At 36.4% G+C, this 26,966-nt stretch overlaps 1 protein-coding gene across 5 annotated transcripts in view; it reads left to right on the plus strand.

The window, feature by feature from the left end:
* LOC149795994 (uncharacterized) overlaps positions 1-26,966 on the plus strand; it is a 202,870-nt gene that overhangs the window by 112,449 nt on the left and 63,455 nt on the right. For all 5 annotated transcript variants that reach the window (XR_016422472.1, XR_016422473.1, XR_016422471.1 and 2 more), the window contains 2 exons: positions 12,747-12,929; positions 21,053-21,133. Coding sequence is in view for 2 of the 5 variants with exons in the window: in XM_089965910.1 (XP_089822036.1) it covers positions 12,747-12,929; positions 21,053-21,133 (264 nt within the window). In the remaining 3 variants the exon portion in view is untranslated. The remainder of the gene's footprint in view (positions 1-12,746; positions 12,930-21,052; positions 21,134-26,966) is intronic.

The raw sequence follows: 26,966 nt of genomic DNA on the forward strand, positions 1-26,966 counted from the left end.
CAAGCTGAAGGAAATTAGAAAATCATGACTCATCAGTTATGGTGAAAAGGTATGACATCATTTAGTCTTTCCCACATTCATTCTTAATGACAGGTTCATGTTTTGTGGAGCTTTGTAACCAGTTTGATTTATGTTCTTTGGCACAGTGTATATAATTGATTTCTAAGTTAAGATCAGGCTTGGAGCATGGCCAAATGAGGAAAGGCAGTATGCTGAAGTATTGAACATTTTAATTATAGAACCATAAGTTTGGCTCTGTAAGCAAGCTTGAAATTACTCTGGTGTTTCCTTTGTTAAAAAGTCTTACATTATGAATTGATATTAAAGATACAAGGCTGGAAGAAAGAACTTTGATATTGTAGAAGAACAAACATATTTAGTTTTCTGTTTGGAAAATATTATTGTCTTTATCATAGGTTTGGTGTTGTTGTTGTTGTTGTAGGGTTTAACGCCATTTTTCAGCACAAGATACGCTATACATGGCGCTGATAAAAATGGTGGAGCAAGAACCCGGGGAAAACCCCGGAAAGAACCACTGACCCTCAAGAAGCTACTGGCAAGCTTTCTCACATGCTCACATTGGCCGAACCTGAGACTAGAACCCACGCAGACAGGAGGTGAGATGGCAGTGATCCATAACGGTGAGCACTTTAGACCACTCAGACGCTTGGGGCCCCATCATAGGTATGAGGGATTATACTAGCTGTATTCTGCTTTGCAGATATTATCAGGGGAAAGGGACTTTTCTGAAGATGAGGGGCAAGCAGGATTTTATCATGTAAAATATAGGTGTCACCTTGAACAATTATATTGGATCATGTGTGCAAACTGCTTGTTACTGCATATTTAAATGCACACACACACACACACACACAGAGTGATGCAGACATCGTGAAAAAATCCATGACATGATTCATCTACCTATTATGTTTGTGTGTAAAGTTTTGTCATAAAATATTTAAGTGTCCTTGTAAAAGAAAGTTTCATAAATTTGACCTTCAGCCTTCCCCTATAGATAGTTGTTGGGTGATTTCCAATCTATCAGACTCCTGTGGATGGGAGTTTGGTGATTTCCAATCATTCAGTCTCCTATGGATGGGAGTTTGGTGATTTCCAATCTATGAGACTCCTATGGATGGGAGTTTGATGATTTTCAATCTGTCAGACTCCTGTGAATGGGAGTTTGGTGATTTCCAATCTGTCAGATTCCTATGGATGGGAGTTTGATGATTTCCTATATATCAGACTCCTATGAATGGGAGTTTGGTGATTTCCAATCTATCGGACTCTATCGGGAGTTGGGTGATTTCCAATCTTTCAGTCTCCTATGGATGGGAGTTTGATGATTTCCTATATATCAGACTCCTATGGATGGGAGTTTGGTGATTTCCAATCTATCAGACTCCTATGGATGGGAGTTTGGTGATTTCCAGTCTATCAGACTCCTATGGATGGGAGGTTGGTGATTTCCAATCTTTCAGTCTCCTATGGATGGGAGTTTGATGATTTCCTATATATCAGACTCCTATGGATGGGAGTTTGGTGATTTCCAATCTATCAGACTCCTATGGATGGGAGTTTGGTGATTTCCAGTCTATCAGACTCCTATGGATGGGAGGTTGGTGATTTCCAATCTTTCAGTCTCCTATGGATGGGAGTTGGATGATTACTACCTCTCGTTGCAAATGGTTATCATAGGGGCAGCAGAACAAAAAAGTTTTATGAATTTCCAACCACAGATGGACGGTATTGCAATATCCCAAATGCTTTTAAAACAGTTGAGACAAGGTGAAACCAGAGCTCCACTATTCAGACATGTATGTAGTCTGCTGTATAGTTTTAAATTGCTCATCTCAGTACTGCTTAAAACAGTAGTCAGTTCTTAAATCCAATAGTTCCTTGATATTGGAAAGGGGGAAATGTGTGAACACATTATCCCCTGGAATGCAATATAGGGGATACAGATGTCACTGTCCGTCAGTCTGTATACATTCCATAAACATTTCTGTTTCTAGAGCGTAATTCAAACTGTTCAAGGAATTTCATTCATAGCTCAATCATGTATATGTGCCTTTTGATACTTTTGAATTTTCCACGTTTTGATACTTTTGAATTTTCCACTTCTAATAAAAAGTATAAAAGTTTAGAATATGACACGGTTATATTAAAAGCAGTATGAAAACTGAGAGTACAGTGCCATGTCATCATAACACAAGTAGTACAAAAATTGTACAGCACCATGTGGTTGTAGCACAAGTAGTACAAAAATTGTACAGCACCATGTGGTTGTAGCACAAGTAGTACAAAAATTGTACAGCACCATGTGGTTGTAGCACAAGTAGTACAAAAATTGTACAGCACTATGTGGTTGTAGCACAAGTAGTACAAAAATTGTACAGCACCATGTGGTTGTAGCACAAGTAGTACAAAAATTGTACAGCACCATGTGGTTGTAGCACAAGTAGTATGAAAACTGAAGAGTACAGAAACATGTCGGGGGGGTAGAGATATGTTATTCTCTAGGTGACTTGTTTACTTAAAGAAAACAGGAACTACTTTTCGAGAGGCAGACAACCCCTATTTGAATGTCACTTCTTCATGGTTGCATCATTTGTCATGCTGAATGTACAGTATTATCTTCACAAAGGGATTCAGATAACAAGTTCTGTTTTCATCTCAAGAACAGTTGGTTTTATTCCATACCCCATAAGTTACTTTATTATTACATTTAAATTTGGCATGCTTTTTACCAAAACTTCCATGAAAGATTAAACAAAAAATTTACTATAGTTATCCATTGGTATACAGATTCAGTTATGTACAACCATATTTCTGATACTCTCTCAGTGTTTTATCTACCCATGCATCATGTGTAAAAAAAACTTAGACTTCCAAATTGATGCACAAAAAATCATCGCCGGTAAGTAAATTGACGTACCCCAATGTTATGTTTTACTGATTAACAAAAAACAAAGGTTTGGTCTAAAAATCATTGATGGTACGTAAATTGATGTACCCCAATATTATGTGTTGCTGATTAACAAAATTAAGGTTTGTTCTAGCTACTTTAATGGCTAGATTAAACCATCCCAAACAGGGAAAACACGCGGACATCAGTTTCTTAAGCTAATGTTATCATTATACATAGGGTTACAATTGAGTGTGGAGCCTGGAGCTGACCTTATGTGACCTGTAACTGTCACATAATTTGTAGCAACAGGATGTTAGAACAGTATAATCACCCCAACCAAGAAAGAGGCAGGAAAAACCCACGTGATTTTAAAGTGATTGTCATGAGAAACTATTATTTTATGTGCACCTTTTGTCACAAAACGAGGCAACAATTTCCATTCACTCAATTTTATGCCTTGCGTTGTTCCAAGATACTGTCAGTGTTCGACTGAAAATGGTGTCCAAGGCAAAAAAATTAAAATGGATCCAAAACAAACAAAATTATCCTTTGAACTGCGCTTATGACTGATAATAGTATTGTTATTGAACCAGTGGAGCCTTCATCATCCAAAGATGAGGTAACAGTTATTGCCTTATTGGCTTTAGTCTGACTAATATGTTGTGTATTTAAACAATATAATTATCTTTTAAAAACTGCTGAAAACTGATAATCGGCTTGAATAAGACTCGTAGGTTTTGGATTTGACTCACTGTTTTATGCCTTGATGAGTCAAATGACTTACATGAAGCTGTTAGTAGATAAAACATTGCTCAGGGTAGTCCACACCAAAAATGAATGGTCCAAACCAATTTTATTTACAAATCAAATTAGGCCTAGATCATAGTATTGACCAGAATTGGGGTCAGACTCATTTTGAGACCTAGGTGGGGACAAAGATTACCCTCCCACTTTGCATGATAGTTTTACAAGGGAAAAGCTTAATTGTAGAATGATGGAGGATGTTCCATGATTTAGTGTTTTTACTTGTGTTTTGCATTGAATAATATACATACTACAAGCTCTTCAAATCAGAATGCTGGAGATCCTGTATAAAAATGATGTAGTGCTGGAGAATTCTCCAAAATGTCAATCATTATTGGTTGAGTTTAGTAAGGTATAATGTAAACTATCAGCAAATTTTCACAAAGTACAGACAAAAAACAGGATGTGACCTGTTTCTAATATCAAGTCCATACAATTTGAAGCCAGACTTTGTTTATGTGATGGTTGTTAAGACCTCATGGAGTAATGCTGTTAACAGCCTTTCAGAGGTTCGATATTTTAAAAATAAAGCAATTTATACAAACAAGCAACAACTACATTACAAAAGTTCTTTATTACCCCCTCCAATCAATTTTCATAATGTCCATTAGTGATGGCACCTTAATTTTTTTGTGGTCCATCATTAACTCATGCCTTTGCATATTGTATGTTCTGTGTTTTTGGACACTATCATAAACATGCTATGGGGGGAGAAGAGTATGGGACTTTACATTTTAAAACCAAATGTCAGATTTGACTTTTACAATATTCTAGAAAACTTTCACAGAATTATTGCCCTATTTGTCAGAGACATTTTCTCTTCAGTTTCAGCTCATGGATTGAAAGAAATTTGTTACAAGGCATTATAATAGAAATGCTTAGGTTAAGGTTTCTTTCTTTTTGACTTGGCACTAATTGCATGATATATTGGTGGGGGCATTATTGTGTATGGACACACTTGCAGCGAAATGATTAAAAGTAAAGAAAAATATATTCTAATGGTGAAATTGACAAGCCAGAGGATTGGCAGAATCTGTTAATTTGTATGCTGCATTAATGAGACAGTTAATTAACAAAAATGAGAAGCGGCTGTATAGAACAGCCATGCTTTTTAATCAGCCTGTGCGGAAATTGGTTTTGACAGAATAGAGCATGTGCTTGCTCTGTGTGGCAATTCCTTCTAAAAGGGTTTATGGTGATAAGATACTTTCAAAGGTTTTTTATATATTTTGTTTGTGTTTCTACACCATTAATGCACCAGGTATCACAGCAAGTAATATTAGATCAGAGGGGGAAAATAATCATTGAATCGACTGCTATATATGCCAGACCACACAAACTACAGACAAACAAAATCTAGATTTACATTATGTGATGGCAGATCAGAGGCTGTTCATATGAAATTCTAACATTCAAGAAAGTTATCAGGCCTGAGGAATTATCACATGATCCTAAAAGCAGCATTAATCTCAGTGGATTACAAAGCAATTGAGGTTAATGGATTAACACATTAACCCCTGGAGGATTTTGTCATTTTTGCGTGAAAATCGAGTAGCAAACACATTTTGAAAGCTGTTTCTGAATAGACTCGAAAACACCAAATCCCTGGTCATCTTTCAATAACATATTGCCTAGTTGTGTTAGAAACATCGTTTTTCTTTGGCTATTTGACTCGCGCATAAGCAGAAGGGTAAAAGTTGGACTTCTTTTTTATTTTTTTTAATTTTTTTTAATGCTAAATGGAGCCATTATTTTTGTATGGAGACCACTCTTTATTCCAAATGCCCATCTTATCCTACTTTTTGCAAAGGCTCATCTGTATGTTTGCAGTTCATACCGGTTTGCCTTAGATCTGAGACCAAAAAGTCTAAAATCCTGACACAAAATCGGATTCTGACCACGGGCGAAATTTTGGGTAAAAACAAGTCGGGTCCAAAAAATGAGGTTTTTCTATCTGTATTTTGTAGTGCATCTAGATATTCCAGATTATTTGGTATCATTGTAGAGCTACATCCGTCTACCTTTCTATAATACCACCCACTTTAGTGTATCATGCATGACCATGACGCTACAGAGCTCAGCAGTAGGCTACTCCCACTAATGACAGCCAACCATTCAACTCTAAGGGGCCTTTATGGACCCACAGATTGAGGCCAAACAATCAGGGTTCCTTGAACCCGTAAAAGCCTGGGGGAGCTGGCACCATTCCCTTCCCCAGGAACAACTAGCAGGCTGCGGTGCAGTCAGAAAAAAGTGGCACATGCACAATTGTGTGCACGCCACTATAATTAAACTCAACAGCAACAAAAAAGTAGGCTACTACCTCCTGCCCCGTAAAGTCATCGCTAGGGGGTTAATGATGTTGGTCTTTAAGTCACTCTGGCATCAACACTAAGGTTAGGGTTTGGATTTAGGTCATTTTCGCATTCACTATTACCTTGTTGAGTAATGTGAGTATCCAGAGGAATAATACAGGTATCTATGAAAACTAGTTCACTGTGACATATATTTCATGGCATACTATCATTTTCATATTTCTTGTGATGGCCAGGTATACAAAACTTGAAAGTCTCAATTTATATTTTTAAGAAAACAATTAAAACTATGACATATGTATAATTAACAAAAACCACCCAACTAGTTAGGACTCATTTGTCAGGGCATCCTTACATAACTGCATTTTCGCCTTGTACAATGGATGCTAATCCATAATTATAAATGACTGCCCTTTCTAAAGATAAAAAGGATACCATTTAACAAGTTCTGAAGAAAGAAAATGGTCAAAAAAATGTAAACAAATTGATGAAATATCATCCTGAAGTAAAGACCATTCAGATAAACCCTGAGTCTAATGACCCAGTTAAGTGAGACAATAGTACAACTTTCCCCATTAGGGGCATAGCCCTAAATTTAAGTAATAACAAAGTGACATTTATGTTTGCAGACCATGAAAATTGATACCCACAAAAATACATGAATTCACATTAATTAACTGATGGCAGGCTTGGCTTCAGTCATATTTATGCTTGATTGTCTTTCAAGATGTCCAGAGATTGATACCAGCAGTTAAGATGTCAGGGTGCATAGTACATGCTGACCAGCCTGGTCTGAACTTTTTAGTTAGATTTTTAGCTGTACTTATTCCTTTTCATTGTTTGTATCAGCAGAATATTAGAAAATGTAAATGAGCACATTTTTACATACATGCCAGCCATTACATTTTTGGTGTAATCATTACGCTTTTTTCACCTAATTATATCTTATGCTTGTCTGTACATGGATTATGGTTTTGTTTTCATTACATAACAAAATTTAAAATAAAGCCATGAAAGTTGTGTTATTTTTATTATCATCTCATTAATCCCAAATGTGATATAAATTTGAGAATATTCTATATAAAAAAGCAACATAGCTGCATGAAAATAGTGTAAGATAGCACAACAGTACATTTGTCTAACATAGACTTACATGTACTTTCTTTTTCTATCTATAGCAGCTCTTTTTTATGCATTTCCAAGAGAAACAAGGGGTTTCTTCAGTGTGAAAGCCTGTCTCATAAAGTCATTACTTTTTGAGAATATATTTAGATAGCAGACCAGTCTGTGCTTTTAAAAAATATGACACCTGATGTTAAGCAAAACAAACTGTTGTATTGGTGTAATTCATGGATATTATGACTGAAATATGTCAGAGGAGAGGGATCTTTTTAAACTTCGAAACACTGGTTCAGAAAAATGACAACTCTGTAGAATTTTACATTTAAAAACAATGAATATGAGAGTGATGTAATAATCTGCTCATTGCAGAATTTGTGGACTTGACTTTATAATTATTCAGGAAAAAAGTTAGACATGTAGACTTGTTAAAGTAATTGTTGTATATAAATAATTTGTCTTTGTGTTTTGTGTTTGTATTCTGGTACTGATCCACAGAGTTTGCCCATTTGTGATAAGAAATTTAACCAGCTTATGTTCAGGTTAGTAGGAAAAAAGATATGGTTTTACTATTATTATGATATGTAATATATAGAATACACTTTGTTATGCCCAGATTACACTTTGTTATTGTTATGCCCAGATTATACTTTGTTATGCCCAGATTACACTTTGTTATGCATACACTTTGTTATGCCCAGATTACACTTTTTTGCCACTTGTACCAGTAGTAATATTGCTCATACCTCATGTATTTGTTTAAATTGTTTGTAAATTCATGGTTGGAAATTTCTTAGAAATTTTGTAATAGATTAGTCAAAATGATGATTAGTCAAAATGAGTTCGATGATAGGCTTTTATGACTTAACATCATTTGAGCTACAAGTTTCGTAATGGGTTCTTGTGACTTTACATGATTTGAGTTGAAGTTCCATGATGGTTTTTATGACTTGACATTATTTGAGCTTTGAGTTCCATGATAGATTCATGTGACTTGACATCATTTGAGCTTTGAGTTTCATGATAGATTCATGTGACTTGACATCATTTGAGTTGAAGTTCCATGATAGTCATTTGAGCCATCCAAAGGGTAAAGGCCAATGTTCATGAAAAACAAATCCACTATTTTCTGATTATTACCAGTACTGTACAAAATATTCCTTCTAGTTGGTCCTAAATGAAAATGGATTCTCTCCAGCACCCAGATGGCTGTGTATAAATACTTGTTATCACTGTTTCTTTACTAAACACATGGTCATTTTGACTGAGTTTTCACTAAAAATTATTTCTTGTGATATAAAAATACTATATCAAGATGGCTTTTGATGGCAGATGTCTTAAAATCATATTATCACTGCATACCAAGAACAGATAGATATATCAATGTAGTTTTATTTATACTTCATATGATGTATGAATGAAATCAGAGCTTATAAGACTGCCAATATGGCTGCCATGATGGCCATCTTGAAAATGTTGTTATAGCTAAACATTAAAGGCTGTTGCAACATCAGGTTTTTAGTAAATTTAAAAAAAAAGACTTTGTGATACGCAGTTGCTTTATGGTTAAAATAGTGAAGTACAACCCTGCAATATGGCTGCCATGATTGAGGCAAGCTGGAAAATGTTGCTTTTGATACTTTGACTAATATTGATAGTCACTAAAAGAATTTATATGATCTCTGGTTATAATAGATGTCTTCTTATGACATATACGCCCAACATAACAGCAATAGCTGTGATTCTGATGATCTAGTTATTGCCACTCATTTTGAAGGGATGGTCATATCAACATTAAACTGTCAAAATTTTTGAAAACTTTTATTGGTTACTCATTGATCCTAAGGATTGGTTACCCAGGTTACTGCATTGTCATAGGTTCCTACATGCCAACCCCCCCAAAAGAGGTATAAACATAACTGTTACTAATGCAAGTGGCAAAAATGCAAAATCTGAGCATAAAAAGATCAGTCTGTATATTACATGCCATAATTACAGAAAACTATGAAAAACATACATTTATTTTTGCCACTTACCTGGATCTGCAGTTAAAATACTTGTCAGAATTCAGATTAGTGGATTAGTAGTTAGTACAAGAGCATAAACAGACAAAAAATTGATAAACTATTTATGCAGAACACTCGATTTAACTAGTCTGCATGGTGATAAAGTTCACAGATGGTGAATGCTGTATTACAACACTGTCATAAAGTCCACAAATGATGAATGCTGTATTACAACACTGTCATAAAGTCCACAAATGGTGAATGCTGTATTACAACACTGTCATAAAGTCCACAAATGGTGAATGCTGTATTACAACACTGTCATAAAGTCCACAAATGATGAATGCTGTATTACAACAGTCATAAAGTCCACAAATGATGAATGTTGTATTACAACACTGTCATAAAGTCCACAAATGATGATTGCTGTATTACAACACTGTCATAAAGTCCACAAATGATGAACGCTATATTACAACACTCATAAAGTCCACAAATGATGAATGTTGTATTACAACACTGTCATAAAGTCCACAAATGATGAATGCTATATTACAACACTGTCATAAAGTCCACAAATGATGATTGCTGTGTTACAGCAGTCAAATTCTATAAATGATGAATGCTGTATTACAACAGTCATAAAGTCCACAAATGATGAATGCTGTATTACAACACTGTCAAATTCCATAAATGATGAATACTGTATTACAACTGTTATAAAGTCCACAAATGATGAATGCTGTATTACAACACTGTCATAAAGTCCACAAATGATGATTGCTGTATTACAACACTGTCATAAAGTCCACAAATGATGAATGCTGTATTACAACACTGTCAAATTCTTCTTTCAGAATTTGTAAAGTGCTATTGATTTGTCCTTTTCCTGATGCAACATGATTTTAAGTTTAGCAAAATCCCGCTTCTCTAACATTTTTGAGTCATGTAACATCCATGAATCACATTGGTAAATCCTGTTTCTCTAAATATCTGGCACCATTGTTTTTCTTTCAATTTACATTGGTCTGCTACTTATTTGTATATCAAAATATAATTAATCTGTGACATGTAGTTTCACATTCAAGAAGTCTGTCTGTTTTCTTGGAATTGTTTCATGTACAATTACTAAAAATTGAAAATAAGGAAATTAGATGGCGGTCTAACAATAGATAAAATGCACAGCAGCCAACAGTCACACGACATGAGCCCAAACTGTAATCATTATTCTGTCTTGCTTGCTCCTGATGTCTTTGATGTGAACTTGGAAGCATGTTTTTTTATTTAAAAAAATTTAACAGGTGCCCAGTTACCCATTTTATTACCTGGGTTATTACCACTGGCAGGTACCTAGTTACCTGTATACAGCTTTAATCTACATAGGGTTCTAACTAAAACACTTCTTACTATACATAGTTGTTCCTGATTAATAAACCTACCGAAACACCATCACAGTGTCTTTTTATAGAATTTTGTCTTACTGGATGGTCATAACTGACACAAAAACCCCCTTATTACTTGTAGTTGTTTCTATATTAAAATGGTGAAGATCCAGCCTCCAAATGGCCTTGATGGCCATCTGAAAATTTCTGTATGAATGGGTGGTCATATCAACTTGTGGTTTTCACCAAAACACTACAGCAATATACAGCTGGTTTGGAATGAAAATGGTGTTTATCTGACTTCCAGCATGGTGCCTACCATTTTGGCCCCCTGAATAATAAATTGTTGTTATTACACCTATTGAACAAATTGTTGCTTTGATGTGGGATTTTCACTGAAAAATGCTTTTTGCAATATATAATTGGTTCTGAATAAAAATGGTGCAGATCTCACCATGCGTATACCTGCATGTTTGTAAAGGAGTGAATGAAAATCATGCAGATCTCACCATGCGTATACCTGCATGTTTGTAAAGGAGTGAATGAAAATGGTGCAGATCTCACCATGCCTACACCTGCATGTTTGTAAAGGAGTGAATGAAAATGGTGCAGATCTCACCATGCCTACACCTGCGTGTTTGCAAAGGAGTGAATGAAAATGGTGCAGATCTCACCATGCATATACCTGCATGTTTGTAAAGGAGTGAATGAAAATGGTGCAGATCTCACCATGCGTATACCTGCATGTTTGTAAAGGAGTTTTAATTGACCTTAACATCAAGTCATTCAAAGGTTATTACTTGCTTTGACATACTTTATCAAGCCTTTGAAAAGTATAACAGTTTTTACATCAATAAATAAGAAGTTCCTGAATTTGAGGGGTTAATCTCAGAAACTCCTGAGATTTAAAGAAAAGTTGGTTTTATTCTTAAAAATGTCTTGAATTTCTGGATAAAACCTGTATGAAAATTTTGCCAGGTTTTAAGAGGAAATTACAAACAAGTGTGAATTGATTTTTATTGAACTCAGTTTAGATCTATCTAAAGAACACTGCTTGATGTCATTTCACTGGCTTGGGTTTTAAAAAGTTATTAATTATAGACTTAGCCACATTTAGCATAATAATTTTATCTTTCATTGTAATAGACAAATTCATTTATCTTCTTTCCATGACTAGAGGTTCAAGGTAAAAGACCGTGAAAATGAATTTTGTACAGCATGTACAGGTACCTTGTCAACTGCATGTACATGTACCTTGTCAACTGCATGTACAGGTACCTTGTCAACTGCATGCACAGGTACATTGTCAACTGCATGCACATGTACCTTGTCAACTGCATGCACATGTACCTTGTCAACTGCATGCACAGGTACCTTGTCAACTGCAGACACAGGTACCTTGTCAACTGCATGTACATATACCTTGTCAACTGCATGCACAGGTTCCTTGTCAACTGTGTGTACAGGTACCTTGTCAACTGCATGTACAGGTACCTTGTCAACATGCACAGGTACCTTGTCAACTGCATGTACAGGTACCTTGTCAACTGCATGCACAGGTACCTTGTCAACTGCATGTACAGGTAGGTACCTTGTAAATATGCACAGATACCTTGTCAACTGCATGCACAGGTACCTTGTCAACTGCATGTACAGGTGCCTTTTCAACATGTTAACTGTACCATAAAAGACATTATTTTCGTTGCCATATTTGGTACAGTATGCGATGCAGTTTCTCGATTTTTTTTTAATGGTTTCAGTACTCAGCCATAAAAATGAAAAAATGACAGTAGAAGTAGACTTATCATGGGGTCACTTCTGTGGCCTAAGTAATTACAGCATCTGCCTTGGATGCAGGTCACAGGTTTGAACACCAGCTGAATCATACCAAAATTTTATAAAAATGGTACTAGCAGCTACCTCGCTTGGCACTCAGCATTAAGAGGTTAGTGTTAGGACTCGTCAGCCTGGTGTCAGGAAAATGTGACTGAGTGGTGTATGATGCTACATGTCTGCGGCATGATGCCGGAATGTTTGACATCTCTATAAACTGCCACACTGCATACATCATAGTGATATGACTAAAATTGTTAAAGCTATGTTGAAAATCCAAATCACACACACACACACACACTTAATGGACTCTTGGAAATTGTTTTCAGCAGCAAGTTCCTTAAAGAAACTTTTATATTGTTCTTTTGTTTTTTAGTTTGCAAGCAAACAGCCAGGCTTGACACGCAAGCATCTTGAGTTTGAGGTGAAGCGATTGCGGGAGACCATGCATGAGAGTTTTGGTACAAATGAACAGATTGCACAAAGACAGGAACAAAGAATACAGAAAATCCACAGCATTGAGGCAGAGATCAGGAGTCTTCAAAAGCATAAAGAAAAGGTATGGGATAGAAATTAGTGTACTGTGATGAAATGTTTAAAGAAAAGGTATGGCATAGAAATTAGTGTACTGTGAAATGCATAAAGAAAAAGTATGGCATAGAAATTACTGTGAAATGCATAAAGAAAAGGTATGGCATAGAAATTAGTGTACTGTGAAATGCATAAAGAAAAGGTATGGCATATAAATTAGTGTACTGTGAAATGCATAAAGAAAAGGTATGGCATAGAAATTAGTGTACTTTGATGAAATGCTTAAAGAAAAGGTATGGGATGGAAATTAGTGTACTGTGAAATGCATAAAGAAAAGGTATGGGATGGAAATTAGTGTACTGTGAAATGCATAAAGAAAAGGTATGGGATAGAAATTAGTGTACTTTGATGAAATGCTTAAAGAAAAGGTATGGCATAGAAATTACTGTACTGTGAAATGCATAAAGAAAAGGTATGGCATAGAAATTACTGTACTGTGAAATGCATAAAGAAAAGGTATGGCATAGAAATTAGTGTACTTCGATGAAATGCATAAAGAAAAGGTATGGCATAGAAATTAGTGTTCTGTGAAATACAGAAAGAAAAGGTATGGCATAGAAATTAGTGTACTGTGAAATGCTGAATTTTGTTTGCAAACCCATGTCCATGGCAGCTCTAAACATCTTTGCAACAAAAAGATTTTTGCAAAACTTAGCTGAACCCAAGGATGTAAAACTATTCTCAGCTTCTGAATGGTCATTGATTTGACATAAACCAATCACATTTTGAGTTTGAATCTAGGCATGAGGTCATCATTATAATATTGAGACCAGGCCACACAAACCCTTTTTGAGTTTGAATCTGGGCATGAGATCATCATTATAATCTGGAGACCAGGCCACACAAACCCTTTTTGAGTTTGAATCTGGGCATGAGGTCATCATTATAATGTGGAGACCAGGCCACACAAACCCTTTTTAAGTTTGAATCTGGGCATCAGGTCATCATTAGAATATTGAGACCAGGCCACACAAACCCTTTTTGAGTTTGAATCTGGGCATGAGGTCATCATTATAATGTGGAGACCAGGCTACACAAACCCTTTTTAGCACAGAACTTGAGAGTAAGCTTTTAGTTGTGAGAGCCTCAGTAGCTGAATTGGTAGTGTTGGACTCAATGACAATAAGTCTGTTGGTAGTGTTGGACTCAATTACAATAAGCCTGTTGGTAGTGTTGGACTCAATTACAATAAGCCTGTTGGTAGTGTTGGACTCAATTACAATAAGCCTGTTGGTAGTGTTGGACTCAATTACAATAAGTCTGTTGGTAGTGTTGGACTCAATCACACAATAAGTCTGTTGGTAGTGTGTTGGACTCAATCACAATAAGCCTGTTGGTAGTGTTGGACTCAATCACAATAAGCCTGTTGGTAGTGTTGGACTCAATCACAATAAGTCTGTTGGTAGTGTTGGACTCAATTACAATAAGTCTGTTGGTAGTGTTGGACTCAATCACAATAAGCCTGTTGGTAGTGTTGGACTCAATTACAATAAGTCTGTTGGTAGTGTTGGACTCAATCACAATAAGTCTGTTGGTAGTGTTGGACTCAATTACAATAAGTCTGTTGGTAGTGTTGGACTCAATTACAATAAGTCTGTTGGTAGTGTTGGACTCAATTACAATAAGCCTGTTGGTAGTGTTGGACTCAATTACAATAAGTCTGTTGGTAGTGTTGGACTCAATCACAATAAGTCTGTTGGTAGTGTTGGACTCAATTACAATAAGTCTGTTGGTAGTGTTGGACTCAATTACAATAAGTCTGTTGGAAGTGTTGGACTCAATTACAATAAGCCTGTTGGTAGTGTTGGACTCAATTACAATACGTCTGTTGGTAGTGTTGGACTCAATTACAATAAGCCTGTTGGTAGTGTTGGACTCAATTACAATAAGTCTGTTGGTAGTGTTGGACTCAATCACAATAAGTCTGTTGGTAGTGTTGGACTCAATTACAATAAGCCTGTTGGTAGTGTTGGACTCAATTACAATAAGTCTGTTGGTAGTGTTGGACTCAATCACAATAAGCCTGTTGGTAGTGTTGGACTCAATTACAATAAGTCTGTTGGTAGTGTTGGACTCAATTACAATAAGTCTGTTGGTAGTGTTGGACTCAATTACAATAAGCCTGTTGGTAGTGTTGGACTCAATTACAATAAGTCTGTTGGTAGTGTTGGACTCGATCACAATAAGCCTGTTGGTAGTGTTGGACTCAATTACAATAAAGCTTGCTGGTAGTGTTGGACTCAATTACAATAAGTCTGTTGGTAGTGTTGGACTCAATTACAATAAGTCTGTTGGTAGTGTTGGACTCAATTACAATAAGCCTGTTGGTAGTGTTGGACTCAATTACAATAAGTCTGTTGGTAGTGTTGGACTCAATCACAATAAGCCTGTTGGTAGTGTTGGACTCAATTACAATAAGTCTGTTGGTAGTGTTGGACTCAATTACAATAAGTCTGTTGGTAGTGTTGGACTCAATTACAATAAGCCTGTTGGTAGTGTTGGACTCAATTACAATAAGTCTGTTGGTAGTGTTGGACTCAATTACAATAAGCCTGTTGGTAGTGTTGGACTCAATTACAATAAGTCTGTTGGTAGTGTTGGACTCAATCACAATAAGCCTGTTGGTAGTGTTGGACTCAATTACAATAAGTCTGTTGGTAGTGTTGGACTCAATTACAATAAGTCTGTTGGTAGTGTTGGACTCAATTACAATAAGCCTGTTGGTAGTGTTGGACTCAATTACAATAAGTCTGTTGGTAGTGTTGGACTCAATTACAATAAGCCTGTTGGTAGTGTTGGACTCAATTACAATAAGTCTGTTGGTAGTGTTGGACTCAATTACAATAAGCCTGTTGGTAGTGTTGGACTCAATTACAATAAGCCTGTTGGTAGTGTGTTGGACTCAATTACAATAAGTCTGTTGGTAGTGTTGGACTCGATCACAATAAGCCTGTTGGTAGTGTTGGACTCAATTACAATAAAGCTTGCTGGTAGTGTTGGACTCAATTACAATAAGTCTGTTGGTAGTGTTGGACTCAATTACAATAAGCCTGTTGGTAGTGTTGGACTCAATTACAATAAGCCTGTTGGTAGTGTGTTGGACTCAATTACAATAAGCCTGTTGGTAGTGTTGGACTCAATTACAATAAGTCTGTTGGTAGTGTTGGACTCAATTACAATAAGCCTGTTGGTAGTGTTGGACTCAATTACAATAAGTCTGTTGGTAGTGTTGGACTCAATCACAATAAGCCTGTTGGTAGTGTTGGACTCGATCACAATAAGCCTGTTGGTAGTGTGTTGGACTCAATCACAATAAGCCTGTTGGTAGTGTTGGACTCAATCACAATAAGCCTGTTGGTAGTGTTGGACTCAATCACATTAAGCCTGTTGGTAGTGTTGGACTCGATGACAGTATGCCTGTTGGTAGTGTTAGACTCAATCACAATAAGCCTGTTGGTAGTGTGTTGGACTCAATCACAATAAGCCTGTTGGTAGTGTTGGACTCAATCACAATAAGCCTGTTGGTAGTGTTGGACTCAATCACAATAAGCCTGTTGGTAGTGTTGGACTCAATCACAATAAGCCTGTTGGTAGTGTTGGACTCAATCACAATAAGCCTGTTGGTAGTGTTGGACTCGATCACAATAAGCCTGTTGGTAGTGTTGGACTCGATGACAATATGCCTGTTGGTAGTGTTAGACTCAATCACAATAAGCCTGTTGGTAGTGTGTTGGACAACAAGGGTTGTGGGTTCAATTCATACCCTGGCTAGATCAGGTTAACTGCTACTTCGTTCTTGGGAAAAGCACATGGCTATCATTTTTCTTCGGATGATACAGCCAATAATGTGTTGAAAATGCAACCAGAAGTCAATGATGATAAATTGGCATGTTTTATATAAGTGGCAGATTACATGAAATGACAACTCCACAGAGACATCAAGCTCACTATTGGATAGTGGTATCTCATCTAGAACAAATTGCATAGTTGAGGTGATATTGTCCTGGGTCATGTACAGGACTCAAATGCACTGCTGGTGCATACCTCCTGGGTCATGTATAGGACGTAGATGCACTGCTAGTGCATACCTCCTTGGTCATGTTTGGACACAAATGTACTGCTGGTGCATACCTCCTGGGTCATGTTTGGACACAAATGTACTGCTGGTGCATACCTCCTGGGTCATGTTTGGACACAAATGTACTGCTGGTGCATACCTCCTGGGTCATATGTAGGACATATATGCAAAGCTTGTGCATACTTCCTTGGTCATGTATATGACATATGCAAAGCTTGTGCATACTTCTTGCTCATGTATAGGACATATATGCAAAGCTTGTGCATACTTCCTTGCTCATGTATAGGACATAAATGCAAAGCTTGTGCATACTTCCTTGGTCATGTATAGGACATAGATGCAAAGCTTGTGCATACTTCCTTGGTCATGTATAGGACATAGATGCAAAGCTTGTGCATACTTCCTTGGTCATGTATAGGACATAGATGCAAAGCTTGTGCATACTTCCTTGGTCATGTATAGGGCATAGATGCAAAGCTTGTGCATGCCTCCTGGGTCATGTATAGGACGTATATGCAAAACTTGTGCGTACTTCCTTGGTCATGTATAGGACATAGATGCAAAGCTTGTGCATACTTCCTGCTTTGTGTATAGGACACAAATGCACAGCTTGTGCATGCCTCCTAAAGCGTCAACCTCAACCAGAGTTCATACCCTACCACTGACATTGGAACACTTTCTTGTTGAGTGTATAGACTTCCATCCTGTGCTTGTATAGACTTCCATTCCGTGAGACAATTTAATGCAAACTCGTTGATGAAACTTTTCTCTATGTATTGACATAGAGTCTTTTGGACTTTTGAAGGGAATGCAGTGTATGTGACAAATTATTTCCATGTATTTTAACAATCACTTATTGTTTATGTTTGTCCATCCATCCATCTGGGCCACTTTCATTAGCACAACTAGTACCCTATATATTTGTGGATTACCTTAAAATTTGGTAATATTATGGGTAAAACTTACAAAACACATATTGACAAATCACTTGGCAGCTGCAAATTGTTTACACCCATCATATGATGGAGCATATTATGTTGTCCGTCCATCCAGTGTCATTTCCACACAATAACTCGAGTATACCACCATGCACAGTTACAAAATTTGTGAAACGGGTTGCACACGAGTTAAGAAAGAAACCTATTTTGGTATCATAAGGTTAAGGTCAAGGTCATTGTTACTCGGAATAAACAATAACATCAGTTCTACATTTCCTGCCAGGACTAGATTTGGTAGGTCACTTGGATTAAGGAAGAAACCTATTGAGCTTGAGGTTAAAAGGTCATGGCCACTGTTACAGAAAGAAGGCCAGGTTTTCTGACAGTAACATTAGTTCTACATGACAGACCTGGACCAAACTTTGTGTTTGACTTGCATATGGGGTAAGGAAGAAACCTGTTGATTTTGCTTTCAAAGGTCAGTGTCACTGACCAAAAGAAAAAAAATGGTTTCTGCACAAAAATGTATGTACATAAGAGAACTATCAACATGGCATGAGTGTATAATGTGCCTGTCATGTTATTGTCCATTTTGTCATTTAGCAGTGTATGCCACAACCTCTTTAGGGCAACCAGTCCCCCAGTTTTTAGTTCTGCTGGTCCTGAATGGATGGTCACGTCAACATAGAATTTTTACCAACAGATGTCTGATGATGCCTGGTTGGTCCTGAATGGATGGTCACGTCAACATAGAGTTTTTACCAACAGCTGTCTAATGATGCCTGGTTGGTCATGAATGGATGGTCATGTCAGCATAGTTTTTACCAACAGATGTCTACATAGGTGTCAACACCTTGAGATGCAAACCTGTATGCCAGACAAATAAAAACCTTACAAAGACCAAAATAACCTTACACGAAAAATGTATTCATACATTATAGAAGATCAACAGTTTTAAAACAGCAGATGCTATACACAATGTATTTTTACACATATTTACATAATTATTTACATTTCTGAAACTTTATTTCATTCTCTTTACTTATGATCATCTTCCTGCTTAGACTGAACAAAGAAGCTTTTGATGGATACTCCCTTCTTCATTTCGAAATTTCTTTCATGCAGTTTTGTCTTGAAGTGTTCTTCCAGATCATATATGTTCGACACCACCACTTTAATGTCTTTACTGCATATTTTACAAAAAGCATGTGAAGATCCTGACTTGGATACATCTACAGTGCCAGGGAATACTTTAATCCAATCAGCCTGAAACTTGCCACGACCTCAGTCAGTGTCTTCAAGCTTGCATTTCTTTGAGTTAGGCTCAGTCATTTGATGGATGGAATATTTCAACTAGATAAGAGAAATAAATTTAAAATATTTTAAAATTTAGATTTTACTTGTGATATAGGAAGATCTTCCATTACAAATATTTTGCGAATTTATATTTTTCCCCATAAACCCCAAGATATTACGCCAGGAATTCTCCAAAAATTGAAATCTAGAAATAAAAAAATTGACAAAGTAGCAGTCCAGAAGTTTATACCTCGTAAGCTGTTGGTCGTTTCTATTAAAATTGCGTATCTGGTGTTTGAAAAGTTAAGACTTTGCTATATGGTGTGCCGATTTTGGTCACAAACTTGATATAAATTGGCAGTGTTACATATTTTTTAGCCAAGAGAACGACGTCACTCAGTATCCGTACTATATCCGTCATTATGATATTGCAACTTCAACAAACTTAACTCAAAACTATAACAGCACGATACAATGTCAGTGCTAAAATCAGTTGAGAATTTATATTTAATTAGTATATTGTTAAAAAGTTTAATAAATTGACATTATCTCCAAACAGAAAAGTCAGATGAATTACGGTTAAACCAACATGAAAATTGATGCAAGCTTTATGCATTTGATAGTAATAAGTGTAATTAATAAAATAATAATGTATGCAATAAGAAAACATACTTACTACACAGGTAGTTAGTCAATATCAGATATCTGAGTGAGTGTCAAATTTCAGAGCAATAAACGACAAGATCTCCAAACACAGGAGTTGAACCATGAATGAAACTCGTTTCATTATCAAAGGAAAGGTGTGGTTTTTAGTATGATTTGATTGGTTGTTTCGGGCCACCCTAGTCTCACTGAATTCTCATTCTAAAACAAAAATTTTGCAGAGTCCCAGATGCACACAAAACGAAAAAAGAAAAAACATTACAATTTTGTGCGAAAAACCCATACAAAATAGTTGTGCAGCCATACACTGACGAAACAGGAAAAAGACATACAAATTATGGGTAAACTGTACAATATGACATCTATGTGTCTAATGATGCCTGGTTGGCCCTGAATGGATCGTCACGTCAACATAGAGTTTTTACCAACAGGTGTCTAATGATGCCTGGTTGGCCTTGAATGGATGGTCATGTCAGCATAGTTTTTACCAACAGATGTCTAATGATGCCTGGTTGGCCTTGAATGGATGGTCATGTCAACATAGAGTTTTTACCAACAGATATCTGATGATGCTTGGGTGGTCTTAAATGGATGGTCATGTCAACATAGAGTTTTTACCAACAGATGTCTAATGATGCCTGGTTGGTCCTGAATGGATGGTCTCATCAACATAGAGTTTTTACCAACAGATGTCAAATGATGCCTGGTTGGTCCTGAATGAAAACAAGACACAATCTAGTTAGAACATATAGTTCAAGGTTTTGGTTGATGAAACTTGGTAAATATTATGTTCATCACCTGAAGTTGCACATATCAACAAAAATGACATTGCTTCACCATATTTTTTGTCATGTAGTTTAATACAGTGCATGATACTGTCTCATTAGCACAAGTAGTTCAGCAGTTTTTCATTAGACCACACGGCCAGTGGACCTTATGGTATGATCCTGTGTCCATCAGTATCATCAATTGTCTGTCTGTTTGCCCATTATCTGTCAGCATTTAATATCATCACATAAAAGCAATACATCTCAAAGAATGATTATTTAAATGAATTTCACTTTATGTGTTGTTTGGTACTGATTGCACTTGTCTAAGAATAGTCTTATTTTACAGTTGGAGCAACAGAAAGAGGTGGAGTTAGATGGGGAGGTGGAGCTGTTACCTCATGGTGGCCAAGGAAAAAATCTTGTACAGGTAAAATCTAATGTTTGATTCCTCATTTGAATTATTCCATTTCAATACAGTCAAACATTTTACCAGAAAGTGCATTAATAATATACCAACACATCGGGGTAAATGGCAGCAGTCATTATATTCATTGTAATCCAGGGTTCCCATGCTATCAGGAAAAAGTTGGGAGAAATAATACTTTTTTTCCCAACCATTAAAAGTCCCTGAATTTTGCATATATTGATGAAAGTTGGGAAAAAAACCCAGAATTGTCCCCCAACACAATACAAATATTAAATGAAAGTTGTACACTGTTTGTAATAAAAAGTACAAAAACAAAAGAAGACAAAATTCTCTCTATATATTTGTTCCGAGAACAACTACACAGGTTTTGTTGTATCACGTGACTAACACGTTGACATGTGCCTTTTGCTTGATGAATCCGACTGTCCAGATTTCTGCTATTGCGACGGTTTCTCATCGATGTTCTCAAAATAAATATTTTGAGAATTATATGTTCTCTCTAGTTTTTACAAAAGATATCTGACTTTCATTTAATATATTTGATTTTTTTGTACAACATTGGGAGTATATTGTTAATATCACATGACTTGGACTTCCAATGTCATAGTCTGAGATTTGTGTAGTCATGTGACTAGCAATGCAAATGGCGAGTACCAGGTCAGGTTTCATCTATGCTGTAGTTTTGTCTAGTCTATCAGTGGATGAAAGACATAATGATTATAATACTTGCCTATTATGAGAAAATAAATCATTTTCTTATTGATTTCATGCAGGTATGGGTTGCAAAAACATCGTTTAAATTTGTTAGGCCCTCTGGTAAGTGAATACCATATGAAGCTACTGCACCATGGTGGCAAATTCCAATTTTTCAGTAGGCAATTTCCCTGACCCCCCATCACAATCTAAATGTCTAAATGGGATTAATATGATGGGAATATTCGGAGGAAACCCACATTAGGAAACAGACTACCATTCATTTTAAGTCAGATTTGTAGTCCGGAATATCGAATCACTGAGCTGAACTTTGGTGCTAAACTGTTACATTGTAACATGTAGCTTGAAGCATTAGTTTCATATCTTAAATAGGTCGCAGGAAACATGAGAGATTGTTGTTCCCTGTATTGAATAACTTAAAACGATACGAGCTCCTGTGAGTATCAATATAGGTTTTGCGAGTGGCAGGTTTTGCAAGTGGTTTATTGCATTACAAGCAGACATGGATTTTACAGAAAATTCAATCCTTGTTTATACAGTAGTATATAATTTTGAAGGTCTTTTTGTCAAAATTTAAATCAGCCCTTTTGTAAATGATTTTTTAACTCGAGGATTTTAACCAAATCATCTTAAGGAGTTAGGTTCTTTGAAAATCTTGTTTTGGGTTTTTATTGGCACATATTAATTCAGGACTTAGACTTAAACTTTTTGTTTACAAGATAAGATTTTAATACTTTCCATTTGTTGGGGTTTTTTTTCATACTTTGATAGGCAGTGTTTATTTTGTATAACATGTATATAGATTATTATCTTAATTTACAACTGATTATTCTGATTTGTTTAGTAGAATTAAATGCTTGAATGGAAACAAAACCAATTTATGTTCATTTTGCTTTTTCCTTGTACCAACACAATGCAGGTCAGCAAAGTAAAGTTAGAATTTTTTGTTATGTAGATTGAAATGACTATACATGCCAGTTTACAGAGATATACAGTAGATGAACTTGTTTCAAGTGATACATTTTGTGGTTTAGTCCATTATCATATGTTCTTACTTAGATGTTTCGGCATTTTCGCAATAGAAACATCTTTGTTTTTAAAAATGCTGTTTTAAAAGCCAAATTGTTCTTTAATTCCATTCAGTAATGGTTGTATGTAAACCTTGAAAAAACTAATTTCATACTGGAAAAACCCTGGAAATGACCTGGAAGTTTATCTTTAAAAAGGTGTGAAAACCATGATAATCAGTAAACTGTAAATTCTTTTACTTTGATAAGTATTAAGAAAAGGATTTAATTGGTACTTTGTTAAATATGATCAAGGTTTGTTGGGTATTCAAATTCATGCCATGTACAAGCACAGAATTCCTAAAAATTGGCACCTAACAAAATCTAGGAGATTCAGAAAATGTTACATTGTGACAATTGCCTTGTTGTTCAAGTCTTTTTAAGTCCCTAATATTTACAAACACCCAGATGATTTGTAACTATGGAATCATACAAAGTTTATACACTCACAAATGATTGACAATTATGGAATCATACAAAGTTTATACACTCATAAATGTTTGATAATTATGGAATCATACAAAGTTTATACACTCATAAATGATTGATAATTATGGAATCATACAAAGTTTATACACTCATAAACGATTGATAGCTATAGGAATCATACAGAGTTTTTACACTCATAAATGATTGATAATTATGTTGTTGTAGGGTTTAACGCCATTTTTCAGCACACGATAGGCTATACATGGCGGCCAGTATTAATGGTGGAGGAAGAACCCGGGAAAACCCCGGAAAGAACCACCGACCCACGAGAAGCTACTGGCAAACTTTCTCACGTATCCACATTAGCCGAATCTGAGACTCGAACCCACGCAGACAGAGGTGAGATGGCAGTGATCCGTAACGAAGAGTGCTTTAGACCACTCGGCCACTCGGGGCCCCTTGATAATTATGGAATTATACAAAGTTTATACATTCATAAATGATTGATAACTATGGAATCATACAGAGTTTACAAAGCTCAGAATGTTTAAAAATGTTCATATGCAAAACTACTAATCAGTGGGGGCCCCGAGTAGCCGAGTGGTCTAAAGCGCTCTCTGTTACGGATCACTGCCATCTCAACTCTGTCTGCATGGGTTCGAGTCTCGGATTCAGCCAATGTGGGTATGTGAGAAAGCTTGCCAGTAGGTTCTCGTGGGTCAGTGGTTCTTTCCTGGGGTTCTCCAGGGTTCTTCCTCCACCATTAATACTGGCTGTCATGTATTGCCTATCATGTGCTGAAAAATGGCATTAAACCCTACAACAACAACTAATCAGTGCAAGCCAAGTGTGTAAATTTGGTATACTTCTATTTCATGTGTCTGCCATGTAATATGATTACCTCGTTTCTAATGATTATGCATAAACCTGTTTCACCTATCATTGCAAGTATAATTTTCGCAGAAAGACATGACATTTCATCTGTTCGAATGTACCAATCAAGGTTTCACTACGTTAGATCCATTTTGATGAAGTTATTTCATTTTTTCAATCTGTTTTAAATCCCTTTTACTGAAGATCCATGTAACCAGCATAACCCGTGAACCATGTAACATATTCTGATTCCGTTCGTCACATTGACCTAGATCTGCCTTTTGTGAGTTTTTATCTTGTTTGCAAGAGTTACACCCCCTGACTGCCATTTTCCTAACATCGGTTTCTGCAGTTTAACTTCTTAGATTATGAAGCATCTTCATATTGATGAAAACTTGTACGAATTTAAATTGTCACCTTTCTACGTCACCATTTACTGATATTATGTCCCCAGATTGTCACCATTCTACGTCACCATTTACTGATATTATGTCCCCAGATTGTCACCATTCTACGTCACCATTTACTGATATTATGTCCCCAGATTGTCACCATTCTACGTCACCATTTACTGATATTATGTCCCCAGATTGTCACCATTCTATGTCACCATTTACTGATATTATGTCCCCAGATTGTCACCATTCTACGTCACCATTTACTGATATTATGTCCCCAGATTGTCACCATTCTACGTCACCATTTACTGATATTATGTCCCCAGATTGTCACCTTTCTACGTCACCATTTACTGACATTATGTCCCCAGATTGTCTTACCCACCTGAAATTGGGTTCAAAAGAAGAGCATCACCAAAGTTTGTTGAACTTCAGTCAAATGTGGCATGTAATTTGATATTCGTAAGCCCTTGAATGAGTTGGATTTTCAGCATTACATTGCATCATTTTGTAGGATTTATCCTCCATCACTAATTGTCTTTCTTTCTGACATTGCATTAATTTACCAAGGATGATTTGATTTCACCCATATTTGGTATGCATCTTTTTGATGAGATCTTAAATGACTCTAATTTCAAGCATTTTAAGGGCTTTCTTTTTTACAGGTGTTATGGGCACAGATTGCCCATTCTTTAAACACAGTTTTCCACAACATAAGATCACTAAAGATTATTGGATTTCAACCAACCTTTTCATAGCACTTTGAACCAGTGAGACATTGAATGAATTGGATTTCCAGTATTTCATGTCATCATTTGGAAGGGTCACTGCCCAAGAATGCCCCCATTATCCTATATTTGGTTCTGAACACAAGTTCCTCTATGTAAGGCCTGGTCAAACATATTGTAGTGATTGCTAACTGTGATGTTTACCCCAACCCCTTGTATTATACATGTATTTATAAGTCTGTAAGTGGAGCCAGGTAAGCTTTGTTTTTCCAAGTGCCTAAGTTGGCTAATCCTCTTACGTAACCCAGTCTTTGTTTGAGCTCTTGAGTGGAAATCTGGCGGGAATCTTTGTACATGGGAACACGTGACGTAGACAACTTCAAAGAGCCGGAAGCCGACAATGGTAGGCTGGACAGTACATGGGGACACACAGACTGACATTTTTATGATTGACAGTTCGATCAAATGACCAGAGTCCGTCGCCATCCAATCGGGATGCGTTGTAGGTGGGACTTGATTCGAGAAACTGGCGTAAGACTGGTACAAGCCTGAAATTCGTCAGTTGGTGTTTAAGAGTCGCAGTGACACACACTCCGTTAGCCATTCGTAAAAATTGGCGGAATTTAGGAAATTCATGAAATAGCTTCGATCAGGAAGCTTTCGGGGGACGAAAGAATTTCAGAGAATTTCGGGGGACGAAAGAATTTCAGAGAATTTCGGGTGACGGTGAGAGATACCGAGTGAATTTCGGGTGACCTCAAGGAATATCGTCAAGGGTTCCGGATACTAGAAGAGGAACCGGAAGTCAAGACAACGGCAAGGAACAAGGATTATAGAAGAGGAAGCGGAAGTGGAGATCACGAAAGGAGAGAAAGACAAGGGAACGAAGAGATTTAGATGAGTAGCACTCAAGAAGGGAAAAATCTCCTCACACTGTGAACTCAAATGATGATCAAAGGGATCATTGGGTGAAAGAGAGACATTGATTACTTTAAATTCTTTTAAATTTCATTTATTAAATTGTTATTGTTTAAATTTCATCTTTGTATTTCTTTTAATTTAACTGTCGGCATTGCTGACTGGGGGCTCGTAGCCATAAATATATTTAGTCAATAAATAATATAGTGTCCAGAATTAACCTTCTGAATAAGGACCAGGGGAACTTCTCATAATTCGTTAAAGTCTATAAGAAGAACCCCACCCCTAGACAACCACTACACCCCCACAGTGGGCGCTTCGTCCGGGATATGAATTAGACATATATATTATTTTGGGACTTAAAGTTATTGGTAGAAGTATTAGTGAACAGTGTGAGATATTTTCCATTCTTTGTATTTGAAATTTTGTGATTTTCTCATCTTGTATTTTTATTGTCATATGTGCAGGCTTTGTAGATCTTCCATTCATAGCAGTACGTGTGAAGCAGATATCGAACAAATATCTTACCTGAACGAAACTAGTTGTTGTCGACAGGTAAGTATTTAAACTGGTATTACAAATATCTGTATATTGTTTGAATTTTGAGACAAGGTATCACTTTACATTAGTATAATGGCTACCGAACGACAAATGATAAAGGAATACCGCGCCATGGGGTCGGAAGATCTTGGATACGAGGGAGATC

The sequence above is a fragment of the Sinohyriopsis cumingii genome, chromosome 7 (assembly GCF_028554795.1).
Source record: "Sinohyriopsis cumingii isolate HCF-2022 chromosome 7, ASM2855479v2, whole genome shotgun sequence".
Classification (NCBI taxonomy): domain Eukaryota; kingdom Metazoa; phylum Mollusca; class Bivalvia; order Unionida; family Unionidae; genus Sinohyriopsis; species Sinohyriopsis cumingii.